At 42.7% G+C, this 23,957-nt stretch overlaps 1 protein-coding gene across 1 annotated transcript; it reads right to left on the bottom strand.

Annotated features, from left to right (window-relative positions):
* Positions 1-20,566, bottom strand: TNFAIP3 (TNF alpha induced protein 3). The gene is made up of 9 exons (XM_005280341.5): positions 20,346-20,566; positions 15,402-15,714; positions 10,169-10,359; positions 9,735-9,882; positions 9,237-9,407; positions 7,815-7,995; positions 5,382-6,304; positions 3,697-3,929; positions 1-2,284 (listed from the first exon to the last, which is right to left on the bottom strand). The coding sequence occupies exons 2-9, from the start codon at positions 15,697-15,699 to the stop codon at positions 2,015-2,017; spliced, it is 2,415 nt and encodes an 804-aa protein (XP_005280398.2). The 5' UTR covers positions 15,700-15,714; positions 20,346-20,566; the 3' UTR covers positions 1-2,014.
* Positions 20,567-23,957: the final 3,391 nt, after the last annotated feature.

The raw sequence follows: 23,957 nt of genomic DNA, 5'->3' as shown, positions 1-23,957 counted from the left end.
TTAATCCTTCAATAATTTATTTCTTTATATTGGAGAATTTTTTTTTGCAATTATACATTTACTTAGTCAAAGTTAATGAGTAAATTATTATACTAAAAAAATTCCTAAAATGTGCAAATTTCAAGTTACATTATTTGAATAATATAAATATCTTAAGTTTCACATTTATTGTACAAGTTCACAAATATATATAGAAAAAGTTCAATAACGACACAATAGCAAACGATTCCATTTGAAAAGTAGATCAGAGCAGCTGTCGTACATGCTGCTTTCTCCAAAATAATAGCAGCAATAAAAGCTGAAAAACTGAGGGATGGGGTGGGATGAAAAGCAGAGGGAAACAAGAGCAGTTCTGGTACAGCAATCAGACAAGTTTGCTAAAGAAAAATGTAGCTTGAGAAGTGGAGGCCTGAACTCCAGGAGTGAAATCGTGGCCCCACTGAAGTCCATGGCAATGCTCCCTTTGATTCCAACCTCAAACAGCAGCAACAAAAGCCAGGCCATACCATTCCTGCAAATGTAAATCCCAACCTCATTCTAAAACCAGGAGGGATACAAACTCGCAATCATTAGACATGGACAGCAGCTACAGGAGCCACAAAAGTGGCCATTGTTGTGTACCATGGAGCTTACTTTTAAAACCTTCCTTACATTTTGGGGTTGGTTACAAAGTAATCTCTAACATACGAAAGAGTAAGCGGCAGAACTGGTCTCTCAGGGCATGGGCTGGATCTCATGAATGTCTGTACGTATATATTACGACCAGGATACCCTGCTGCTGTAGAAAACCAAGTGTTACAAAAATAAAATAAAGTCCTTCAGCTGAACAAACAGATACCCTGGAAGACATCTGAGAATATATCTGACCAGCAACTGCAGAGATAATCAGGGCCCAATCCTGAGATGTGTTGTGCCCTTTACTCCCAAAACAGGAGGTGACAGTTCCCAACGCTGCACAAGAGGCGCTCATCATCTTGCAGGATCGGGCCCTTGATGCCAGAAAAATGGGGGGGGGGGAAGGGGAGGCGCAATAAAATAAGAAAAGAGCAGCTTGCACAGCCCTGACTGCTACTGTGCTTCCTCCTACACCAAAGCAGACAGGGTCAGTTTGGCATCAGCATCAAAACCTAGGGCTGTTTCTCATACCTTGTGGTGGCATTTCCTTCCCTAGGGGATGGGGAGGGGAGTGTTCAGACCTCCCTTCACATAAATGCATTTGTAGCCAATGGTCATGGGCTTTCTTGTTGGGTCCCTATTATTTTTGTGTTTTGGAAAGGGAGGTACATTGGTTAAACATGTTGACCGGGCAGGCAGCGAGTTGTCCTTCATTTCTGACTTCTTTCTGCCCAGAGCTCAGCAAATGCAGAACCAACCAGAACACTCTACATGCAAGGCAGAGCTCTTAGACGAAGGCAACCAAGCAAAAGCAAGTTTCTTAACTACATCCTCACCCCCAGCTTGCACCAGACTCCCCTGGACGAGAATGGAGTCCTCTCAAGAAGGGCCAGCCTCACCTTGAGCAAAACACTGACGTAGGCCAATTCAAGAAGCTCTGCATCTCAGACATTGGTTGAGTGTCCTTGCACTCTGAATGGTCAGTTCTGACAAGGTGCAGGGGAGGTATTAGTGCAGAGGCAAAGTTACAAAGTCCTCCGTATTCAAATGCTTCATTCTGCCACAGTACGCACTCTAGGGATTTTGAAATCCGAGAGGAGAGGGAGTTTGGAGTCAACATTATAGCAGATCATTCCTGCAAGATTTCTCTGTGCAGAAAGCAGACTGACTTCTCATTGGTCCATGTATGCAGTGTTTGTATTAAGTGGATATTCATTCATACCCATGGACATAAATATGTACAAAACCAGACAGCTTATTTTCCCCCCAAAGCCATATATATGTCACACCATTCAAATGGACCTTGCCATGGCTGGCCTCTTAAGTGTTTTGGACATAGCACCATTTCAGCGAGGTAGAAGCAGATGTTGCTTCCTTGCTCTTTGCCGGCACTTCTCCGCTAGCCATACATCTCTTTGAACTGGTAGCATTCATTGCAGTAGCCATTGCACTTATTATTGCCATAATGATCACAGCCAGTGGCTCGGCAGCACTGTTTCGGAGGCTCTTCTGCAGCTGGCCCTCTAGGATTCCCAGACTGAACTCGCTGGCACTCCTGACACAGCTCATCGTTTCTGCAGGCTAAGTTGTTCCTACAAGAAGCCGTGGAACACTTTCGCTTTTGGCTCCCCATTGTTGATACCAGTAAGTCTCTGTGTTGCCCAGTTCTCTGTAAAGGTTAAAAAAATTGTCAGTTGCAATGCTGGCAGCATAAGTGGCTTTTAATTGCATTGGACGCTGCTATGTTTTGATATTTAGCCACTTCAGGTTTGTTCAGTATACAGTGGCCGCAAGAAGTGCTGCAGCACTATTTACAAGAGCTTTCCAAGAATCTGATTTCCAAAGCACCAGTCTTTTCAATTTCTAGGTAGAGACTTCCTTCTTCTCAGAATACAGTAGAACACAAAGCTCCAAGCTTGTTATGGGCCAGGATTTATCTGACAGACTCTTAAAAGGCTTTCATTTATTACAAAAAGTTTCCTCCCTGAAAACTCTCTACTCAACACTTCCACCCCGTCCCCCCTCCAAATTAACTAAATAAAGGTGCTGCTGGACATTATTAAAGCTGACTAACTTGCCTGATGTGGTTTCACAGGGGGAGAAGGGGTGAAGGGGGAGATCTCCAAAAGCACTCAGCACTGGCCCATCTGTTCCTAGTGAACTCGATGATAAAACTCCCATATACTTAAATCTGAGCAGAGTTAGGGCAACACTGAACATGGTTGAAAAATCTTCTCCCCCACCTTGGAATCAATATGAAGCAAGGCTAACTCCTATATACAGTAAACTTGATGTGTTGTACTAGATTTTAGAAACCGTGAAATGGTTTGAGATTTCATTTAAAAATGAAAATAAAAGAAGCAACACAGCCAAAGGAGTAAATTTGTTAGTCTCTAAGGTGCCACAAGTACTCCTTGTTCTTTTTGCTGATACAGACTAACACGGCTATCACTCTGAAAGAAAAATCTGTAGCCACTGATGCTGTTCTTCTAGGACTGCTCCAAGGCTTTTCATGCTAATGGGACAAAAGCTCTTGCAAGATATTTTGTGGTGTTCATCACCACAGTGTCTGCTGTAGATGTAACATGGGAAAGACTTATACACCTCCCTGGTGCTCAGTTCTGGAAGGCAGAATAGTGACTGAGGCTACATCTTCACTACGGGGAAGGGGGGGGGGTAAGGGGTCGATTTAAGATACGCAAATTCAGCTACGCGAATAGCGTAGCTGAATTCGACGTATCGCAGCCGACTTACCCCGCTGTGAGGACGGCGGCAAAATCGACCTCTGCGGCTTCCCATTGACGGCGCTTACTCCCACCTCCGCTGGTGGAGTAAGAGCGTCGATTCGGGGATCAATTGTCGCGTCCCATCGGGAGGTCGCATCCCCGAGAGGTCAATTTCTACCCGCCGATTCAGGCGGGTAGTGTAGACCCAGCCTTACTCAAAATTTTCCTTTTCAGAAAGTGGAGGTGCAGTAACATGGGGATTTTCTATTCTACAGTTGAAACTGTTCACTAAGATATATTAGGTTGAAGGGTACAGGGTTCAACATTGGGGGAAGATTCCCATATGTTCACTTACTTCAGATTGTACCACTAGCTGCTGTTCAGTCCTTATGGCTTCACGGAATCGCTGAGTCTGTGCTTCAATAAAACATTTCTGACAATACCCATCAAGCATACTGCTGCCCAGGGTGCCACATTCTCGCCCCAGGCAGGAAATGGTGTTATGGAATGTGGCAGCAGAGGTCCCAGGCTGACCAGAAGCAGAAGAATTCCTTTGAGACCTTCTCTGATGAAGTAGTGAGGCACTGCCTACCATACAAAGCAAGGAGAGAGAGAGGTTATTTGAATGAGCACAACACTTTTGATGACAGAAAAGGAAACACAGAATTCTTTGGTCTCCAAAACAAGTCATCTAGCCTCAAGTAGGTATGAGGCCACCCCAAATATTCAGAACAGATTCACCTTTTTTTAAGATATATAAATAATGGTGGCTACTAATCTTATTTTTAAATCAAAAGTTGTTGAAGCAATTCAAAGTTTGCCTCCTTCTGTACTTTTAAGTTAGATCACAGTTGCTAAAAGGACCAGGAGCATAAACCTGACCTCACTGAAGTCAAGGGAAATTTTGCTGTTGACTTCAATGGATCCAGGATCCCAATATTCCCCCTCAATTTCAGTGGAATGTTAAATAGAAATGGTAGCGCAAAGGACCAGCAATGAATGGGTTACATTTCACTGGTTTATTAAAAAGCCTACATATACAGATTGTGTATGATGTATTCCACAATAACAGGAAAAAATTATGTTGTGAATGACCTCTGAAAATAAACTACTAGCACACAACTGCTACCACATGATTTACCAGGGAGCTTCCATAACTTGAAGGTATGTGAAAAAGTTTCAGACTATAGTCCACTAGTGTCACCAGTGAGCTATTCTGCAAGACAGATGCATTATTTCCCCTCCTACATTCATCTCTCAGGTACTACCCCTGAGAGTTCTTTGCTCATTTTAGAGAAGAGTAGTAACAGGGTAAGGACTGTATCCTTTGATTTAGCTACAGAATATTGCCCATATGAGGGCCTGACTTCACATAAAACACAGCACTAATAAAAAAATGGTTAAAAGAGGTACATTTGAATAATGTAACTTCCCAAACATGACCACTACTAAAGTGACTGCTGATCTTCTAATATAACCACATTTCTTACAGAGACTTTCTTACTTAACTTGCACAGGTAACGTCAATAGCTACATCAAGGATGAATGTGGCCCTTGCATTACTAACGAAACCTGACTTTAGGCAGTGACAATGAAGTGGTATTTGACTGATTCCTACAACTCCTAATCCCTCTGACATTAAAGCACTTTAATTATAGACAATTCACACCAAAACACAACTGAAAAGTGGTTTAGGGGGTGAGATTTTCAATAGCACTCAGTGCTGGCCTACCTCTCCTTCCACAGTAGTCAATGGGAATTTTACCATAGACTTCAGTGGGAGCCGAACTGGGCCAATCCTGAGTGCTTTTGAAAATCCCACCCTTATCTTGTACCATGGTTTACACAAAAATAAGTGTGTCAAGGATATATTCTCATCACATAATGCCTGCTCTATACTACTGGTTGGCCCATCCTTTTTATTTTTGTATTAGCACCACCTCCTTCCAACACCCCATTTCCCACACAAAAACACGCTGTATCTTCAGAGACAATGACCTGAAGCTAAGGTGTTAGGGAACTAAAACTAGCTTCACTTACCATTGTTTTCCTTGTACTCAAAGAAGCATAGAGTGCAAAACCCTTCATTCTGAGGAGTCCCAAAAAACGTGCAGCCAGGTTTTCTGCACTGGCTACTTCCATTCCTTTCCAACGAATTGTGAGGAACCTGAAGCATTTCTGAAGAAGACAGCTCCTCCAGCTCGTTGCTGGGTGCTGCATGACAGGAATGCTGGAGGAAGCTCTGGGATAGCTGTGAAGGGTCGGAGTGAGATCGCCGATGGAATGAAGGCAGGAAGACAGGATTGGCAATTGACGGCTCTGTAGTCCTTTTGAGACAAGAGGTGCAGATGCCATTAAAGGTCCTGTTCGTGTCCTGATGGCAGATTTTACATGTCACACTGTTTAAATGTCGCAGGTTGTCCAAGTTGTTAGAGGGACTGAGCTGTCTGGAATTGTAGCAGCGTTCACAGAGTCCATTGTGTTGCACATTTAACGTAAAAGGGCAGTCTGGAGTCCTGCATTTCATAGCGGTGGTTTCACTATACAGAAAAAGGCTTGGAGCTGTTGGAGGTGCAGAATGAGGCCCTGTCACTGGCTCTTCAGATAGCCCTCCCCCGGGCTCACAAAACTCAACCCTAGATGGGCCTGCTCCAGTCGTCCGTGACTTTTCAGATGCTGTTTTGGCGCTCGGTCTCCTTGGTTTATTTCCCTGTTGCCTCCGCTCAAAGCACTCATGACAATAGGGCTGGGTGTTCACAGACATAAAGAAGGGGCAATTGGGAGTTTCACATTTCACCTCTACAAGAGACAACTGGGGTAAGGACAGTTCCAGTATATTCCCGGTGTAGGGCTCCCTCGTAATAAGCGTATTGTTCTTTTGCCATTTCTTGTACTCATGCTGTACCAGTTGAAAGTAATCTTCCACCAGATTTATCTCTTTGGGTAAGTTGCCTTCATCTAACCTGAAGGCCAAATAAGAAAACAAACAATCAACATGTATATCAGTGTCTGAAAGGGACAAGGAGTGGGCATGGTATTGAATACAAGCAACATTGGATGAGGAAATGTAAATTTAAGGAGGTAAAGAGATAATTATTACATATCCATATTGCTGAATTAAAAATACATGATGGTAAATTGTAGCTTAGAGTGACCTATTTTGAAAGTTAGGTGTCTAGTAAAGTTAAATGGAGCCTTTCACCTCTAAATAAGCGGTTTGATACAATCCTAGTTGATAGTATTCTTAGAATGCTGGCCAATGTGGTTTTCAGCATTTAGTAGTAGGCACATTACAGCTAATTTGTGATGGAGTAAATTGATGTTAAAAAACTCCAAACTCTTAGCTGCCACTGAAGTCCAGCACTCCAGGGCTCAGCTCAGAGTAAACTGGGAGTTTTGTAGGCCCCACCAGCCCACTTTGCAAACAATTTCCATCTCTAAAGATGTTGGTATATATTTTATAAACACCTACTCCCATTTTTGCTTTGTATCTAAAACTGGAAATTCTGCTTAAGTGAAATGAGCAGATGGTGGCTCAGAGAAGTTCCTATTTGTCTAATATCCACATCACAAAAAAAACAAAACAAAAAAAAACCACACTGCAATTATGTTAGAGACCACAACTGAGCAAATGTGAAGAAGTGATCCATTCAGTACAGGGTTGGGACACGAGCCCAGCAAAACTGGGGAAGTGGTCTTACTACTGCCCATGCTGCACCTGGGTGGGGGATTTTAATTTTCAAGGCTGTCAATCCAGAACCTTTCAGGAGCAGAAAGAGCTCTTCCTTCACAAGGGGACAGGAGTGAAAGGGAGGTTGCAGGGAGTCTCTCCCTTATGCATCTGTTCAGGAACTGGGCAGAATGTTGCTGTTAGTGTGCCTTCAGAGCAAGGAGAAGGTTAGCACAGCCAAAAGCCCTCTACACCCAAAGGGGCATATACTAAGCATAAGAGGGTGGGCATGGAGTCAGTCTCCTGCTCCTCCACACTATACCCCCCCAGTGTCCTGCCTGCAGCTGCACTGCACAAGCAGAATGCCGGAAGCCACATGCACTTGGTCACAACAGCTGCACACTTTCCCCAATGTAATGAATGTGCTTCAAGGCACAATTTGCCCCAAAGCTGTTTAAATAAGAATGTGAGAATTTAATTATTATTTCTGAGTTTTCTCATTTTCAGTCACACCCCTTTAGCTACCTGGCTGACAACAGGACTAAATTTATTAACTACCTTCTGAAACTGAAAACTGGAAATTTCAGAATTTAAATTTGAGCCTGCTTCAAGCTAGAGTCTTATGCCACAAAAGGTACATTATTGTTATTATTATTATTATTATTAATTGGGGACATGATTTCATAATGGTGTATATAAATATGCATGTTGCTGAGAAAGAAATAAAAGATTGAATACATTATCCTATAAGACTTTTATCAGCAACAACTATAAAGCTGTAGGAAGAGAAGAACACCACTCACTTTGCAGCATAAATTAAATGAGTTGTACCATGGTCCCAGCCTTGCACTGGAATCTCTATCAACATCAGGTATTCTTTCAGTAGCTTCTCCTTTCCCATCTCCTCAGTGTCTGTCAGAAAGTGCACCTTCAAGTCTTCAAACCTGCCTCGTTCACTGCTGACCAGTGGGACAGCCCGGATTTCTGTGTGAAACAAAACGGATGAGTTTTACCAAATGGGAATAACCGTGAAATATGATAATCATATCAAATATCATCCCCTCATTTTGTCTATTCTGAAATTCAGCAATAGTGCCTGTAAAGAGCATGCATGATTACATCTGTGTTCCCAAACAGTCAGATGGAATGAAGATGCTCACTGGGGCATGCTGAGAACCATTTGGTGTTTCAATGTCCTAATACATTTTTTTATACTTAACGTGGAGAGGACAGTAGGTTTAGTTTCTTGAACCTTATTACAGGACAATTTTCTCAGTATGGATCTAGAAATGTATTGTCCCATCCACAACAGGATAAACAAAAAACACATGGACACAGATGTCACTAACCCCAACCACATGATGTAGATGGGCCCTAAAAAGTGCTTCCTCTGCTGCAGGGCACACAATTAAAGTCAGTGCATTGCAATAAATTTCAATACTCTGCAGCAAAGGCAATGCTATAGATTGAACCCATCTATAGTTAGCCATCCACTAAATGGTGCTTTAGTAGCAATAGGTACTTTGGCTCCATATGATGCAACCTTTGATTCCTCTCTGGAAGCCCTAGCACAGTGGTCCCCACTCCCCTTATCTGTAATGTAATCTGTCTGTGCCCCCCTCCTGGGAGTCGGGACTGGGAGCAGGGCCAGGGGCTGAGCCTGTGCCTGGAGCTGCTGCTGGGGCTGTGATCAAGGCCAGGAGCTGCAGCTGGGAGTGGGAGCCATGGCCGTGAGCAGGGCCAGGGCAGGAAGGCAGGAGCAGGAGATGCATCCGGGAGCAGGGCCAGGGTCAGCCCAGCATTGAGGCTGGGAACCAAAGCCAGGGCCGTGGCTGGGTGCGGGACTGGAGCTGGAGGCAGAGCAGTGCTCCCTCCCCGCCCCCCACACACTGGCTGCCCCAGGCCCCTGTGTGCTCCCCAAAAATGTTCCTCTGCACCCCCTCCAGGAGGCATACCCCACAGTTTAGGGACCATTGCCCTAGCAGGTCTATATATATATATATATCATGTAAACTATTTATATTTTGAAGACTCTGTCGAACATTTAAATAGGAATATCTCATTTACATTTGTTGTGTTCATTTTAAAGGTAACAGTCGATCAGACAATATTTTAAATGTTTTACTGTCAATAAAGGGGGGGGGGGGCGAGAAGCAAATACACAAATACCAAAAATCATACAAATCCTACATACAGCCCAAGTAGATAATTTAAATACAACCAACCTGGCCCGCTGTCCTTCAGAGTGACCAGTGGTGTGAAATGCATTCTGTCATAGCCCAGGACAATAGGATATCTATAGCATTCTTCAGCTGGCCAGTGGAGAGGCAAGTAAATTCCACCAACGTTCAGAGGGGCAAAGCTTGAACCAGACTCCAAGCTTCTCAGCATTTTATCTATTTAAGGAAAAAATACTGAATATTAGTAAGGTCAAATTCCTTTCAACTATGACAAATGTAATGTCTTAGTTCTAGGGTTTTAAAACACTGCAACAGAACATTTACAAAGACATATATATTTTGCACTTAATGATACCGTCCTTAACATTATGCATCCGAAGAAATGGGCTGTAGCCCATGAAAGCTTATGCTCTAATAAATTTGTTAGTCTCTAAGGTGCCACAAGTACTCCTGTTCTTTTTGCGGATACAGACTAACACGGCTGCTACTCTGAAACCGTCCTTAACATTAGATCATCAAAGGCAACTGGCATGGAGGACTCACCTGCAAGAACTATGATCGGCCTTCTGAGGATGTTAACAAGGACAAATATATGGATTTCTTCCAGTGCATTGTACTGAAGCCCACTTCGGGCCACTGATGTTTCTGGGGATGTCATTCTGATGAGGTTCTCCCATTCCTCTTCCCAGTTCTGAGGAAATAATTAAATATTCGTTAGCACCAGCTCACAGACATGTAGCTCAAGAACTGGTTGCAGCACAGCACGTCAAAACCTGTCCCCAAGATATTTATCTTTTTCCTTTTCTTCCAAAGAAGAAGTTACTCAAGCTATCTACATACAATCCTTTTTATTTTCTTAGGATTGTTGTCATAATTGTTTCTCAGCCTATAGTCCCACCCGAGCAAACCTAACCAAGACTTCACACTCCAGTTAGCTTACCCCAATGTCATAGCATTATGCAGTCAAGTTAATTTACCCTGGTGTTATAGAGGAGTCCTGTTTCTACAAAATCCTGCGATTTAACAGTCTCTAGTTGCCAACGAAGCTTAAAGTTGCGTGTATCCACTTCCTGCAGAGCGAAGAACAGTGTTTTCCTCAGGACCAGGTCCACATCTTGAACACCCCACATGTACTGAGATGCAGCATGCAGGAGGCAATTACCATCACCTATGGAAAAGTTACTGGTTAATTTTAAAAAAACAATTCCTTAAGAAGTAGAAAAAGGAGCAACTGGCCCATAAAACACAATGAACAAATTCCAAATTATATAGTTCAGACCTGATCCTGAATTCCTCTCAACAGCCTCCACTAGTGGGGTTCCTAAGGTGGAGATTAGAGCCCCTCTCTTTAGGAAAACCCTGAGGGAGGGACGGAGGGAATGCCAAAAACTACCACCCGTTCCCTCCTCAGTTGACTCTCCACTGGATGCAGGGGGACAGGCTGTGGCAGGGAGGTATAAATCCCACCTTTCCTGCTCCAATTTGGGTAAACTAGCCCATTATATTTAACACTGATGGGCAAAAGGATGAAAAATTACAATAACCCCAAAATTTAGCTCATGTTGCTTTATCTGCAAATACCTCATACATAATTAAATTTTTCTAAAAGGATAAATCAATCATACATTTAAACAAAACTAAAAGCTTAAGAGAACATATTAAATAAACCCAGTAAACAGAGGGATTTCCTCTGCTCCACAAGCACTATTTACACTTGTTTAAGATGCAACATAGAAGACAGGGATTGAAAACACACTGGTCCAGATTTGGGGAATGTGCCAAAAATGTAATATTGCATAACCGGGAGGGCCAGTCTAGGGCTCAACTATAATGGATGACACTGCACTGCATTTTGCTTTGTTATGTATGACAGAAGAGTCCTGTCAAGAGGAAAAGCAAAAAGAAAGTTGTAAGTGAACCTACATGAAACAATCTCTGCTGCTTTTCTAGGGCACCTCTCACTCTAATACTGAAGTGTATTGTTCAATGTCAGGTTGGTGAAAAATGTCAGAGACTGGTTTCTTTTTGAAAGACAGAATAAAAATGATAAATAAATAAAATAATAATTTGGTCTTTACTTACACATAGCCCCTTCCATTTAAGGATCTCAAAATACCTTACAAACATCATTGACTGAAGCCTCAACTCCACGGAGAGGCAGGAAAGTATTATCCCATTTTTCAGAAGGAGAAGCTGAGGCTCTGGGTCAGGGGTGGGAAAACTAGGGCCTGGGGGCTGCATCCGGCCCCTCAGACCTTTTAATCCGTCCCCCGGGAGCGGGGTTGGGAGCTTGCCCTGCTCTGCCTGCCCGACGCTCCCACGTGTTCAGGTGGGACCTGCATGAGGGCACACATGATACTGCGGCTGCACAACCCAAATGTGCCATCAGAGCCTGGAATGTGCAAGCCCACGTGCCTGCTACTTGTTAGCTTAGGTGCTCTGCTGTTTAGTAGTGTTAATTTTCCATTGTTGAGGATAAAACAAAGAGTAGTTGGCCAGGGAGTGCCAGCTGCATTGTTCACATTAATTAAAGAGGGCGTGGAAAGGAGGCAAGTTTGGTTTAATTATTGTGATACAATTATAAATATACCATCACAACGAAGTAAATAAAGTTTGTTTGAATATCTCTGAATTGTTAATTTCATGAGCATTCATGGCCCACCATACAATTTCCATACCCAGATGTGGCCCTCAGGCCAAAATGTTTGCCCACCCCTGCTCTGGGCAGTTAAGTGACTTGCCCAAGGTAAACACAAGAAAGTATGTTAAGAGCTGGGAATAAAACCCGTTTTTAACCCCTCCCCCAATCCTGGGCTTTTAACCACATGCCCCTTCTTCCTCCCCAAGGGTATCCTGAAAGGAAGACACAAAGAAACTATTCTTGGACACCACTTGGATTCAAGCCTGGGATTTACTGTTCACTACAAAGGTCCTTAAGTCATCTAAGGACACGATGACACATTAGCCTCCTTGCAATGTTGTAGTACAAAGAAATTAACAAAGCACCAAGAATTTGTATTTGTGGTATTTAAAAAAAAAAATCCTGAAGATACCAACATGAAATTATTTCAGATTATTTTCCAATGTCTCAGTTTGTTAAATACATTAGGAGCGTTAAACCCCTTCCCATTCTCATGACTGCTGTTCTCCAAAGGCCTAATCAAATCAAAGCCATGCACAATTCCTGCACAAGATCTTGAGCACTCTATGAATCCTTTAAAAAGAACAGGAATACTTGTGGCACCTTACAGACTAACAAATTTATTAGAGCATAAGCTTTCGTGGGCTACAACCCACTTCTTCGGATGCAAGAAGTGGGTTGTAGCCCACGAAAGCTTATGCTCTAATAAATTTGTTAGTCTCTAAGGAGCCACAAGTACTCCTGTTCTTTTTGAGGATACAGACTAACATGGCTGCTACCCTGAAACTTATGAATCCTTTGTAAACTTGTAATTGGTTACAGACTTGCTGCATAAATTTCAGACCTTCTGAATAGGGTGAAATTCATTTTCTGATTTCCTAACCTCCTCTTGCAAAGTTTCTTTTAAAATGAGACCACACATTTTGGGCTCAATCAGGGGAAAAATACACAATATTAACAGAAAAGTCTTCTGCCTGAACTAGAAGAAATTTGACATAAAAGTAAGACAATTAATACATCCTGTTAAAATTTTCCCTTTGCAAAATCGAGAGCAAAGATAATTTTTTTTTTTTATTTTAGCACTTACTTTCAGTTCTTTATTGAGAACCACCAGTACAAAATTCCCTATGCAACACTTGGAATTCCCCAGGGTTAAGTTATTTGACTAGCAATTGAGCAATAGCTATTGTACTTCTTGTTCTGATGTATTCACATTTGAACTATGAAGTACATACTGGACTTTCCAAGTGGGTGTGGTTAGGGTGAGCTGGAATGACTGCCTAATCATTATACAAGTGAAATCTCTACAGCCAATAGACACTGGAATTTTTTTTTAAAACATGGTTTCAATTTTTATACCTCCTACTCCCTTCCTCATTTACTCCATTCTCATATCCTCAGAGCATACATGGTGAATCACCCAGATATATACTCTTTTGTACATATTAGGTAAAGTTAATGTTACCAAAATCCTAGAAGAAGCATTTGTTTCCTTGGCTTTCAAAAAACTGCAACCGTAAGGAGTTCTAAATAGCAAATCTGTCTTCGACTAAAAGAACTGTCATATTCACTCTGTACACGTCTAAAGGTTAAGTAAATCAGCTCCCTTAAAAAAAAATTTTATGCTATGTGAAAAACTTGTTCCATTCATTAAGACTTAACATTGTTTCCAGGGAAATTAAGGGTTCCTGCAAGCCCCACTCCTACTCTGAAGCATCCTTCCCTCCAACCCACACTGTTTATCTTCTTTGTCCTGAACAGGCCTTGTGTGGTGGTGATTTTGCATAAACCACAGAAGGTAACGAGATGCATTTCTTCTTACCCAATCCCTTGCAGTATCAACAGCCCCTCCTGACCTGGGAGCAGTGGACTGAACTCAATGCAATTTAAAAAAGGGGCAGTTTTAACATTCCAGAAATGCCTCTAGTACACATATGTACAGGTGGTATATAAATCACATCCTGAAACCACTGTATTATTTCCATTTCAAATAATGTCCTCCACTCCTGATCCAAGCCAGTAAAATGTATTCAGTGGGTGCTGTGCAGCTTCTTGTTATTTTAATAGCAGAATTGGGCCTAAAATGTTTCTATTCATTTCAGGGAGCAATCCACTAGATTATACATTTTCTTAGTAAATCTGTTTGACTGAAATATATTGTGGGTAAGGTAATATCTTTTATTGGACCCCCTTGCCTCTCTAATATTCTGGAACCAGCGTGGCTACAATTATACTGCATAAAATAGATTGTGTGATACAACACTTGTGACAAGATTACTTATTTAATGTTTGCAAAATGCTGCAACAAGTGCTAAATGTGGCCTCAGTCCTGCGATGAGCTCCACATGCGCGGACATCAGGCAGAGGTTCACAGAAGTCAGTGGAACTCTGTGCAAGTACAGTGGACAATCTATGTGGGGTTCATTGTGGCATTGGGGTTTCTGTTACAGACCTATATTGTTTTCTTAGTTGTCGTGTTAGTTACCACTAGATGATGCTTCTATGTTCATGATTAAATTTGTATTAGTCTTTGTAAAATTTAATCATACGTAGGAAGAGTAGCAGTAATAGGACACTGTAGATTTTGAGAAAGAAATATGAACTAGCAGGACTGGGCAGTGTGCATGTATGTCCATATGAAAAGAAATGATTGAGGAACACGCAATATTTCACAGCTCACACTCTCATATCCATTAGAACTTACCGCTAATTAATTTAAATATAAGTCTCTTGCTCACAAAATCTTTGGACTCTAGCCCCATGATCTACTATATTTGCCCTGTTTTCTTTAGGGGATATTATAAGACACACATTTATGAAACACCTCTCCCAAATCATCCCTAAGGCCCTGAAATAATATAAAAATATATTAAAAGCAGCACCACGTGCTACTTTTCTTTAACTCTCATTTAAAATCAAGGGAAATTATGCACCTTTGATACATGTATGTACCTGTCATTAATGAAAATAGGAGCTATGCATAAGAAGTGGGGGGGAAAAGAAAGCCCTCTTATCCCATAATGCAATTCAGCATTAGTTAGCTTAATCAGGGGCTGACTCCACAGCCAGAGAGCTAAAGGCTGGAAATCTAAGACACTCCAACTGATACAGTACTTAGAGTTATACCAAAAAATCATTAGCAACTGAGTTCAGCCTGCAAACTACAATGATGAGGGGTCATAATACTATACTAACTACTATTTCAGAATTAGGTCCTTAGAAGGCATCATGGAAAATGCCAGCATTGTAAGAGTTGAGGTCCTCATCGATAAGGACATATCACTCTACCATACCAAAGATTTATGGTATTATTAAACATCCATGAAACTTTCAACCTGTTGATATACCAGTGACGTACACTGTGCATTCTTAAGAGATTAAGAATTCGTTTGGCATATTGTGTTAATAGGATTTTAATTTGTGTTGCTAAAATAAAAACAGACATGTTTATTTTAATAAAGCAACTATGTTTTTATCTTAGCAATGCAAACTACAAGCCTATTAACACAATGTGCTACATCCTTATGACCCTGTCTTAATACTAGTGGAGTGACACACACATAACTTACCATTAGTCTTTAACGGCACAAGTTTCCTAACTTCCCTGCACCAGTTCAGCTTCCGCTGATGTTCCAGCGAACTCTGGGTGGATCGGTCAATTAAAGCTTTCTGAAGGATCTCCCGAAACGGAGGACAAAACTGGCACATTCTGAACATTTCTACTGTGTATCTGTACATCGTTTTAAAGTGATGAATTATTCCATTGGTGGGTATGACAAGGTCTTCAGGAATTCTCTCCCTAATCTTCACGGCTTTCAGCATATTGCTCAGATACAAAGCTTGGGGAAGAACTTGTTGGCAAGCCATTTTCCGAGAAGAAACCTGAAGGAAAAAAGAAAAAAAGACAATTCTTTTAGTCTCACTTAATGTACATCACAGGACTCTTGCTAGTATCGAGATTTAGATTGCAAATTCTTTAGGAAGAGATCTTGTTTGCAACTCTGTCTGTAAAGCACACAGTCCACGGTGAGCACTATAATATGAAATCCATACCCAAGAATCTCCTAGCATTACTCGGTTATAGATCCTCAACTACTAATCACAATCTCTTTACTCGGTCTTCTCTTTAATAAATAAAAAAAAGAGAATATATTCATAATGAAATTACAGCACTTTTAAAAGGAGAAGTTTAAATGGAAGTGGGGTGAAGAGGAGGGGAGATCAAAAGGAGGGGAAATTACAACAAGAGCTTTGTCTAATTAACAATGGAGCAGGGTAATCTCCAGTGAACCTGCTGAACTTTAAGCATACTTTAAGCTTTCAACTTAACCACATGCCAGAGAAAACAGATTCTGACCACTTCAGATTTACACATGAGTAGCAGAGCATGCATAAAGCAATGTGATGCACAGTGCAATATTAAAAAGTGCCCAGACATCTAGAATAGTTATGTTAGCACCCAGCCCAGGCTTATAACTTCATATGATGTTTAAAACTAACCAAGTAGCAAATGAAGCATTTCTAACAAGGCAGGCACCTGGTATTGAATAAGACACCTACATAAGAGGAACATTCCTTAGGTTATGTTAATGCTAGAATTATTGCAGAGGCACATGCGTGTGTGTGTGGGGAGGTACGGAATTAGAGGCCCATTATTACTCAATGGTAAATCAACAGAGCTGAAGAAGCATTTCCACTTTGCTCAAAAAAACCCAATATTTTTCCATTGTGGGGCAAGTAATGCTCACCGCCGTTTGCCCTTTTCCTCATCACATTGGATAAGGCGAGGAGAACATAAACCCATAGATCTGAATGGCATTCCACTGGGGACCAGACGTCTCACGCTTATTCTAGGCAAATCAGGTCTTTTCACAGTATCAGGCTAGAGCCAAGTGTGAACACAGAGTACATCCACATGCATGTACTTTCACTGGTTCGCTCAGTGCTCACCCCCATTCAATGTTTTAAAATTAACCTTTTTCTAGGAAAGTAAATACATATAAACCTTAAATGTTCTAGCACTTGAGAACTCAGCAAGTCTTTTCTCATCAAATGTCCTAAAAGAATATGACACCTATATTGTGATTTCTAATTTTGGGCCAAACAGAGAGGGGCCAATGGCAAATGAAAACCAAACTTCACCTGTCAGGAAATTCTCCTTTCTAGTGATAAGAACCTGGAGGGGCACAGAGCAAGCAGGGGGAAAGGTATTACAGTCTCACAGATACACCAGGAAGGGAACCCCCTATCTGAAGAGGCAAAGATACCCTGCATGGAAGACTGCTTCTCCACATAGCTACATATATTGGCCTCCCTCTACATCTGCCTGTATCTGGTAGCTGCCACTGAGATAGTTCCCCTGCAGCTTGTCAATAGCTAAGAAGGGAACTGCCTAGCAGTTATTATTGCCCCAAACTGCTCTGCCCAGAGCTGCTTTGTACATCCCCTACCAAGAATCTGTGACGGAAGACCTCGGTGGGCACACTTATAAGAGCTTCTATGGACTCCTGGGTGGAAGTGGTGGGGTGTCTGATGCTGAAAAAGCTGTATACCCCATTTCTGCTCAACCCGGGGGAATTCTGTCCACACAGGATCTCCTCTGCTCATACAAATGGGGGTGGGAGATTCGGCCATTTGTCAGGGCCATTATGTCTTGGAACATGCAAAGAAGGCACCTTTTATAAGCAAAGACTGCGTATTAAAAACATACACACTACTGGATGTTTTTATAAGGTATATATGTTAACTAACTCATTTCCTATCTTGTCCATTTCCCCCAGTCCTGAGCATCAGTGGAACTGCACCTATTTTCCACATCATACTAATTTTTAAAGTTAAGAATGGAATGAGACAATATAAACAAAATATTAAAATGTCATCAATTTATTATATACTGTAATCCCAGCTGTACTTTTCTTTACCCTCTTCAGCAGCTTCCAATTCCTGATCCATCAAACCCTTACGTACGCAAAAGACTCATTGAGTCAATAGAATTTTTTGCATGAATAAGAACTCCTCACCTGATTATGTGTTGCAAGCTTGGGCCCTGGAAATGGATCTTTCCAATATTAAGAAACAATGGAACATGAAATTTGTTTATCACTAAAGAAGGTACATTAAATCTATGGATTATTCAGAACTAGATTTCCACCTCCCATTTATTCTAAGTGCATTCCCCCCCACGCCCCACTACATGTGAAAACTGCTGTCTGTGCCAGTTATGATTATTAGTTGTCAATTTAAAAAGAACGATTCTTTAAAAAAAAAGATAATGCTTAAAATAGTACAATTTAAAAAACAAAACAAAAAGTTTACACCCAGATAAGACAAAGAAACCAAAGCATAGAAAATTCTTCAGGTGTTAAAAAACAAATAAAAAAATCTGATCTAAGTCATTTGTAAGAACTCTGTGAAATAGAGCAACGAAAATTATTTAAAAATCAGTCTTTGTATTCAATAATACTTTTCATATTTATGTAACTGTACACAGAGCATTGGATGGGACTCAGGAGATCTACGTTGTATGCCTGTCTCTACCCTGGGCCTGATGAGTGACCTTGGGCCAGTCACATCACTGCTCTGTGCCTCAGTTTCCACATATGTAAAATGGGGATAGGATAATGCTACCAACCAAAGCACTTTGAGATCTACTGATGAAACGTGGTATATAACAGCTGGGTATTATTAGGGTAATCTTGCCTGATACTTAGTACCCTCAAATTTCATTGACTTCAGCTGGGCAGGGATGGTCTTTGTGTGGGCCTTGTACAATGCATGGCACATTGTCAACGTTTAATAAATAATAACAATTTTAAAAGAATAGGAGGTGAGGGTATTTTACATCTCACACAAGGCAATCAACATCTAGCTGGATCTGGCTTGTTGGTGCACTATGATGGTCTGATTGTGAAAGAAACAAATGGGTGGTTGTGTAATTCACCTAGCAGATTGAGGGGGCATTGTTTCAAGGTGAAAAGTTGGTTTTCAGGCATCAGCAGGATTTGTAAACCTAACAGAAATATAATAGCAGAGAAAACAGAATAAGGCCTCCCTAGGCCACTGGGTGGCAGGATGTGGGATACCAGGTCCAAACAAAATGGGCTGGCCAACAACTTCATTATAAGTCTTTTAGGTAATGAGTGTATAAACCAAAAAAAAATGTAACATCTCTGATTGCTAACCACTGTAACACTGATTTTTTTATTAGTTTTTATCCAAAGTAATACCAAAAATTGTCATTGCTGATATATATCAACTGTTTTTAATCTTCATAAAGTATCATAGTATGCTTTACAGCAAGTGGTGGAATAAGGAAAGAACACTTTACAGAACTGGGTACAGGTAAACAACCAACTATGCTCCCCTTTCCATGCAAAATTCCTATTAATTTATACAGTGTTCAGTTATCCTGTCTTGCCAGTTTCCTACCTAGCTCATGAGCGTGATACGAAATTTGATTCACTGATATTTATAAAGTACAGTACAAATTAGTAAGTGTTTAGCAACTTCCATTCTAGGGGCTCAGATAGAACATGCTATGTAAGTGAAAAGTATTATATATGAATGCACTATGTAAATAAAGCCAGATTCTTATTTTTAAAAGAAACCCAGAACTACTAAGTAATAACAAGGAGGTGCTTTTAAAAAAAAAACCACAAATAGAAGGTTTAAGCATATGTTTACATATATTATACTTCTGCTGTAAGGTTTTAATAGAACAGACCCTGGCTCTGAGTTTGCAGACCAGCTCTGTACTGCATAATTTGACATGTATACATGCAGGTTGTTTTTCTTCAAAATTTCTCACTGTTGCAACCTAGCAACAGTGTAGACAACCCACTGTGTTGTTGAACTCTACCCAGTGCAGGCCCAAATGACAATGGCAACCTGTCTACACTAACACTTCACCAGTGGAACTGCATTAGTGGTGTTATAATGGTGGGAAATTAGAACAAAACTGCTAGTGTAGACAAGACGATAATAGCCTATCCACTTCTCCTCATCCATCGTTAGTATCCCATAACCCACCAAATAGTTATACAAGTTTTTAAAACAATCAGAACAATAGGTCTTTCATAACTACTTACATGAGCTGTCATCAATAATTATGTAACTTACACCACCACAACGGTGTGTCAGTGCATAACTACACGTATACCTGCCCCTTCGTCTGTCTGTTCTCCAAATCCCCCTTCCTCCTCGTATTTACGTTCTGGAATGGCCAGCGAAGTTTTTTAAGTTAAGAACACACCAAACTTCCCGAGGTGGGGGTCGGGGGGGGGGCATTAAAACACAGCTCTATTCGATCTGTGCGACATCCTGCTGCCACCGCGCGAATCTTCTCCAGAGTCACCAAACGGCCCTTTGAACTGCACCCTCACCCACAGAAACAAGCTAGAAATCCGCGCCAGGGCATGCTCCGGGGCCACCCCCAAAGCCCCTCGGTGCTCCGGAGCAGCCATCACGGAGCCGGCAAGCAAAGCCGTTGCAAAGAGCAGCACAGAGCCTGGTACCTTTCTGCAGAAGGGCTCCTCCAAACGCGCAGCGCGGCGGATAAAATCCTTCTCAAATCCAATGCACCAAGGTTAGGGCAGAGCCAAGCTTGGCAGCCATGAATGCCCGACCAGACGGGGTTGCAAGAGAATCAGGCTCCTTAGCAGCGCCTGATTGGGCTTCCCTCAGCCGCCCCCTCCCTGCTGCTGCTGCTGCGCTGGCTATAAACTGGAGTAAAGACTCTTGTTTTTTCCTTTCTATTTTACTAAGCACAGAAAAAAGCCCCAGCAGAGTGGGGATTTCCACCCCCAGCGCCAGGGACTTTCCGACATGTGACACGCCGCTGAACAGCTGCCGCCTTCCTGCCCTGCTGCAGAGAGGCCCCTAGGTGGCGCTGCGCGAGCAGTCCGGCCCCTGGCACCGCACCGCGCCGCGCCGCGCCGCTGCGGCAGATCACATGGCCCCGCCCCCCATCCCAGTACGTCTGAGCCGGAGAAATTCCTCGCCGCTCGCAGCGGGGCTTGCCCCGTGTGAGTCACCGCGGGGCATTTCGGCGCCGGGGCTGTAAGTTTTTGGGCATTATTCCCTTTTTCCTCCCCGCGCAGCAGCAGGGCGGTGATTAATTGGCCAGCGGGCTTCAGCCCTCCCTCGCCCTGCAAAGCACAGCTGCCTGCCGGCAAACCCCGGGGGCAGGCTATGACCTGTGGCTTGTCCTGCTCCCCGCACACACACAGCCGCGTGCTTAACTAATGACAGGACTAATTAAGTACAAACATGACGCAATCGTTAATTGCTTGTCAGGTGCCCTGTAGGTGAAAAGTGTCCCAGCCTCTGGTCTACCCACCAAAATTGTCCCTGTTTATACGGGTATAGTTAAAGCGGTTCAGCCTTCCCAGTGCGTATGTAGTGGTGTTAACAGGGATTACAACACCAGTTCAAGAAGGCACCCTCATACAGGTATAACTGCATTTGTGCTGGTTTAACTACGTTAGTACAAAGTTACACCTCTAACCCACAGATACACCCATACAAATGTACCTCTAACTCAGGCCTTATTTGCACCATTAACTACCCGGGGTGAATAATGGCAGTCGGGTGCCCTAGGCGCTGTAGCTCTGCCCGCATGGCCCTGCCCTTGCACTGGTGATTCTTCCTCTCACTTAGAGTGGCACTGATATGGGGGAGTGGGGGCTTTCTTCCCTTCCAGCAAGGCAGGGGGCAGCAACACGGGGCCCTCATCTCTCCCCTGCCAGGAATGACAGTTGTCCCCCCTTTCATGATCAGTGTGGGTTCTCTCTCACCCCCAAGACAGGTACAGGTGGAGATGGAGGTTCCCAGTATTTACCCCACCTGCTGGGATGTATCTGCTTAGGTGGGCCAGGACCACTCTTCTCTTGCCACACAAAGCTCTCTGCTGGCAGGGTCCCCCAGAAGAGTAGGTTGTGGAGTTGACACTCCATTAAGATGCATGGGCATTTCACCCCATTCATAACTATTGTTTCACACTCTCTGCACACTCAAGTAGCGTCACTACTTTGGTTATACTTGGTTCACATTTTCAAGCTTTGCTTGGTAACCCTGATAGAAACTACACTTGACCAGAGCTCAAAGAGCCGAGAAGCACCTCTACCTCGATATAACGCTGTCCTCGGGAGCCAAAAAATCTTACCGTGTTATAGGTGAAACCACGTTATATCGAACTTGCTTTGATCCACTGGAATGTGCAGCCCCGCCCCCCAGGAGCACTGCTTTACCGCGTTATATCCAAATTTGTGTTATATCGGGTCGCGTTATATCAGGGTAGAGGTGTAGTTGTTTCAATGAAAGGTTAGATTCTGATGTAATCCCATGACTCCAGGGGATGGGGCCTTAGGCGTGGGCCTATAATGCTTTAATATGCCTTAATCTGGGTTTGCATGTGAATTTTTCCATTGTAATTGACCACAGGACTGCAGGACTACTCGCATAAGTAAAGTTACTCATATGAGGACTGGGGCCTAACACTGTAAATTCATCAAAACAGAGATCTGTAATTTGTATCTCTTTGTAAAGAGTCAGTTATATTTATCATGCTATATACATATCATGTTAATTAATAAGCACCAAGTATTTTTTTAAAGCAATACTCTCAAAACTGTGTGTTGGAAAAGCCCAATTGCCACCTTCTAACATACCATAAACAAAGCAGCCACCCATTATTGCTGTTTGTGTAAGTGATTTGTACAGAACAAACAACAGGTTCCTGCCGAGAAAGCTGACAACCTAAAGGTACACACACGTGTAACAGAATCCTGCACAATGGAATGTCATGTAGTAATAAAGGGCCTGATCTCCCAAAGCGCTGAACTCTTCCCAGGGTACTGAGCACCCCCCATTGACTTCTCTGGGAGCTGGGGTTGCTCAGCACCTTGGTGTATCTGGCCCAAAATCTGGAATATTATCACAGAAAAAATGGATTTTTTTAAGGAGGAAAGTGGGACTCAGGCATCCATATGCCCTCCCCTTCTCTCTGCCCCGTGTTCACTGAGCCAGGACTGTGCTTGGGAAAAGGGTAATCCCCATATAGATTAAACTAACTGATTTATTTTTACTTTTTTCACTGCAGTTCCACCTTTAAGGTGCCCTGCTGCCTAGTGTAATCTGCAGCCTGGAGTTATTTGCACAGGCTCCCTACACAAGGCATGGAGAGAGTTAGGCGCCTAAGAATAGGAAAAGCCAGCAAGATGAGCAGGGAGCTGCCTAACCTAGCCAGTAGGAAATGCCAGTGTAATGGATGGGGCTTAAAACCTGCCCTACAAAGAGACGTAGGTGCCTAACTCTGGGCCGTCGTCTATTTGGGATTCACAGCCACGAACCCTCTCCTGGAGTTATGCAACACAGTCCTTTCTCAGAAAACACTGAGGAAGTGGTGGTGCCCCCTCCCGCTATAAGCAAGTCCTTTGCTCAATCACTCATAATGCAGGAAACCCAGGTTCAAGTCCACCCTCTGTGTGCTTTGGAAGAGGGACTTGAGTCTATATCTCCCACATCCTGGGTGCGTGCTCTAACTCCTGGGAAATAGGGTAAAATGGGGCTCCTCCTTCAGCTGTGGTTTGTGCAGGGTCCAATCTGGTAGGCAAGCCCCATAGATGAGAGAGGCAGGGGAATGCCTAATTTGAGAAGCTCACTGGGCTCATGCCCACCAGCAGAAATTTAGGTGCCTAGAGATCTTTGCTAGTAGAAACTTAGGCACCATAGAGAATTTAAATGCCTTCAGGGTTAGGCAGATGAGCGGGGCTTTGGGGGAATCTACATTTTGGATTTAGGCACCTAAATGGTAGTTGGGTACTTAAATTCCTTTGTGGATCTAGTCCTAAGTGATTTACCTGGTAAGCAGGGCAGACCTAGAGGTGTGGTTTATCTAATGTACCTGATATGTAAAAGAAGCAGCAGCAAGTGGCACTGCTCCCCTTTGATTTTAGCCCTGGAGGGAAGGAAGAGTGAAGATGGGTATGAGTAAGGAAATTATTTAGACCCTGTCAGGTATTACCTGTCTGTTGTGAATAATGGGAGTGGGGGGCTCACAGTGAAGTCACTGACTATTAGGAAATACCTGTCAAGACAAGAGGTCATTATTGCTATTACAAACCATG

This window comes from Chrysemys picta, chromosome 3, assembly GCF_011386835.1.
Source record: "Chrysemys picta bellii isolate R12L10 chromosome 3, ASM1138683v2, whole genome shotgun sequence".
NCBI lineage: Eukaryota > Metazoa > Chordata > Testudines > Emydidae > Chrysemys > Chrysemys picta.
The sequence above is the reverse complement of the archived record's forward strand: the minus strand, read 5'-3'. Positions and strand labels throughout refer to the sequence as shown.

Coding starts and splice junctions, on each gene's coding strand:
- TNFAIP3 (XM_005280341.5), bottom strand. CDS start 15,699: ATGGCTTGCCAACAAGTTCTTCCCCAAGCTTTGTATCTGAGCAATATG. Junction 9,883..10,168: donor GACTCCTCTATAACACCAGG/GTAAATTAACTT, acceptor TTATTTCCTCAG/AACTGGGAAGAGGAATGGGA. Junction 2,285..3,696: donor AGCTAGTGGTACAATCTGAA/GTAAGTGAACAT, acceptor TAACCTTTACAG/AGAACTGGGCAACACAGAGA.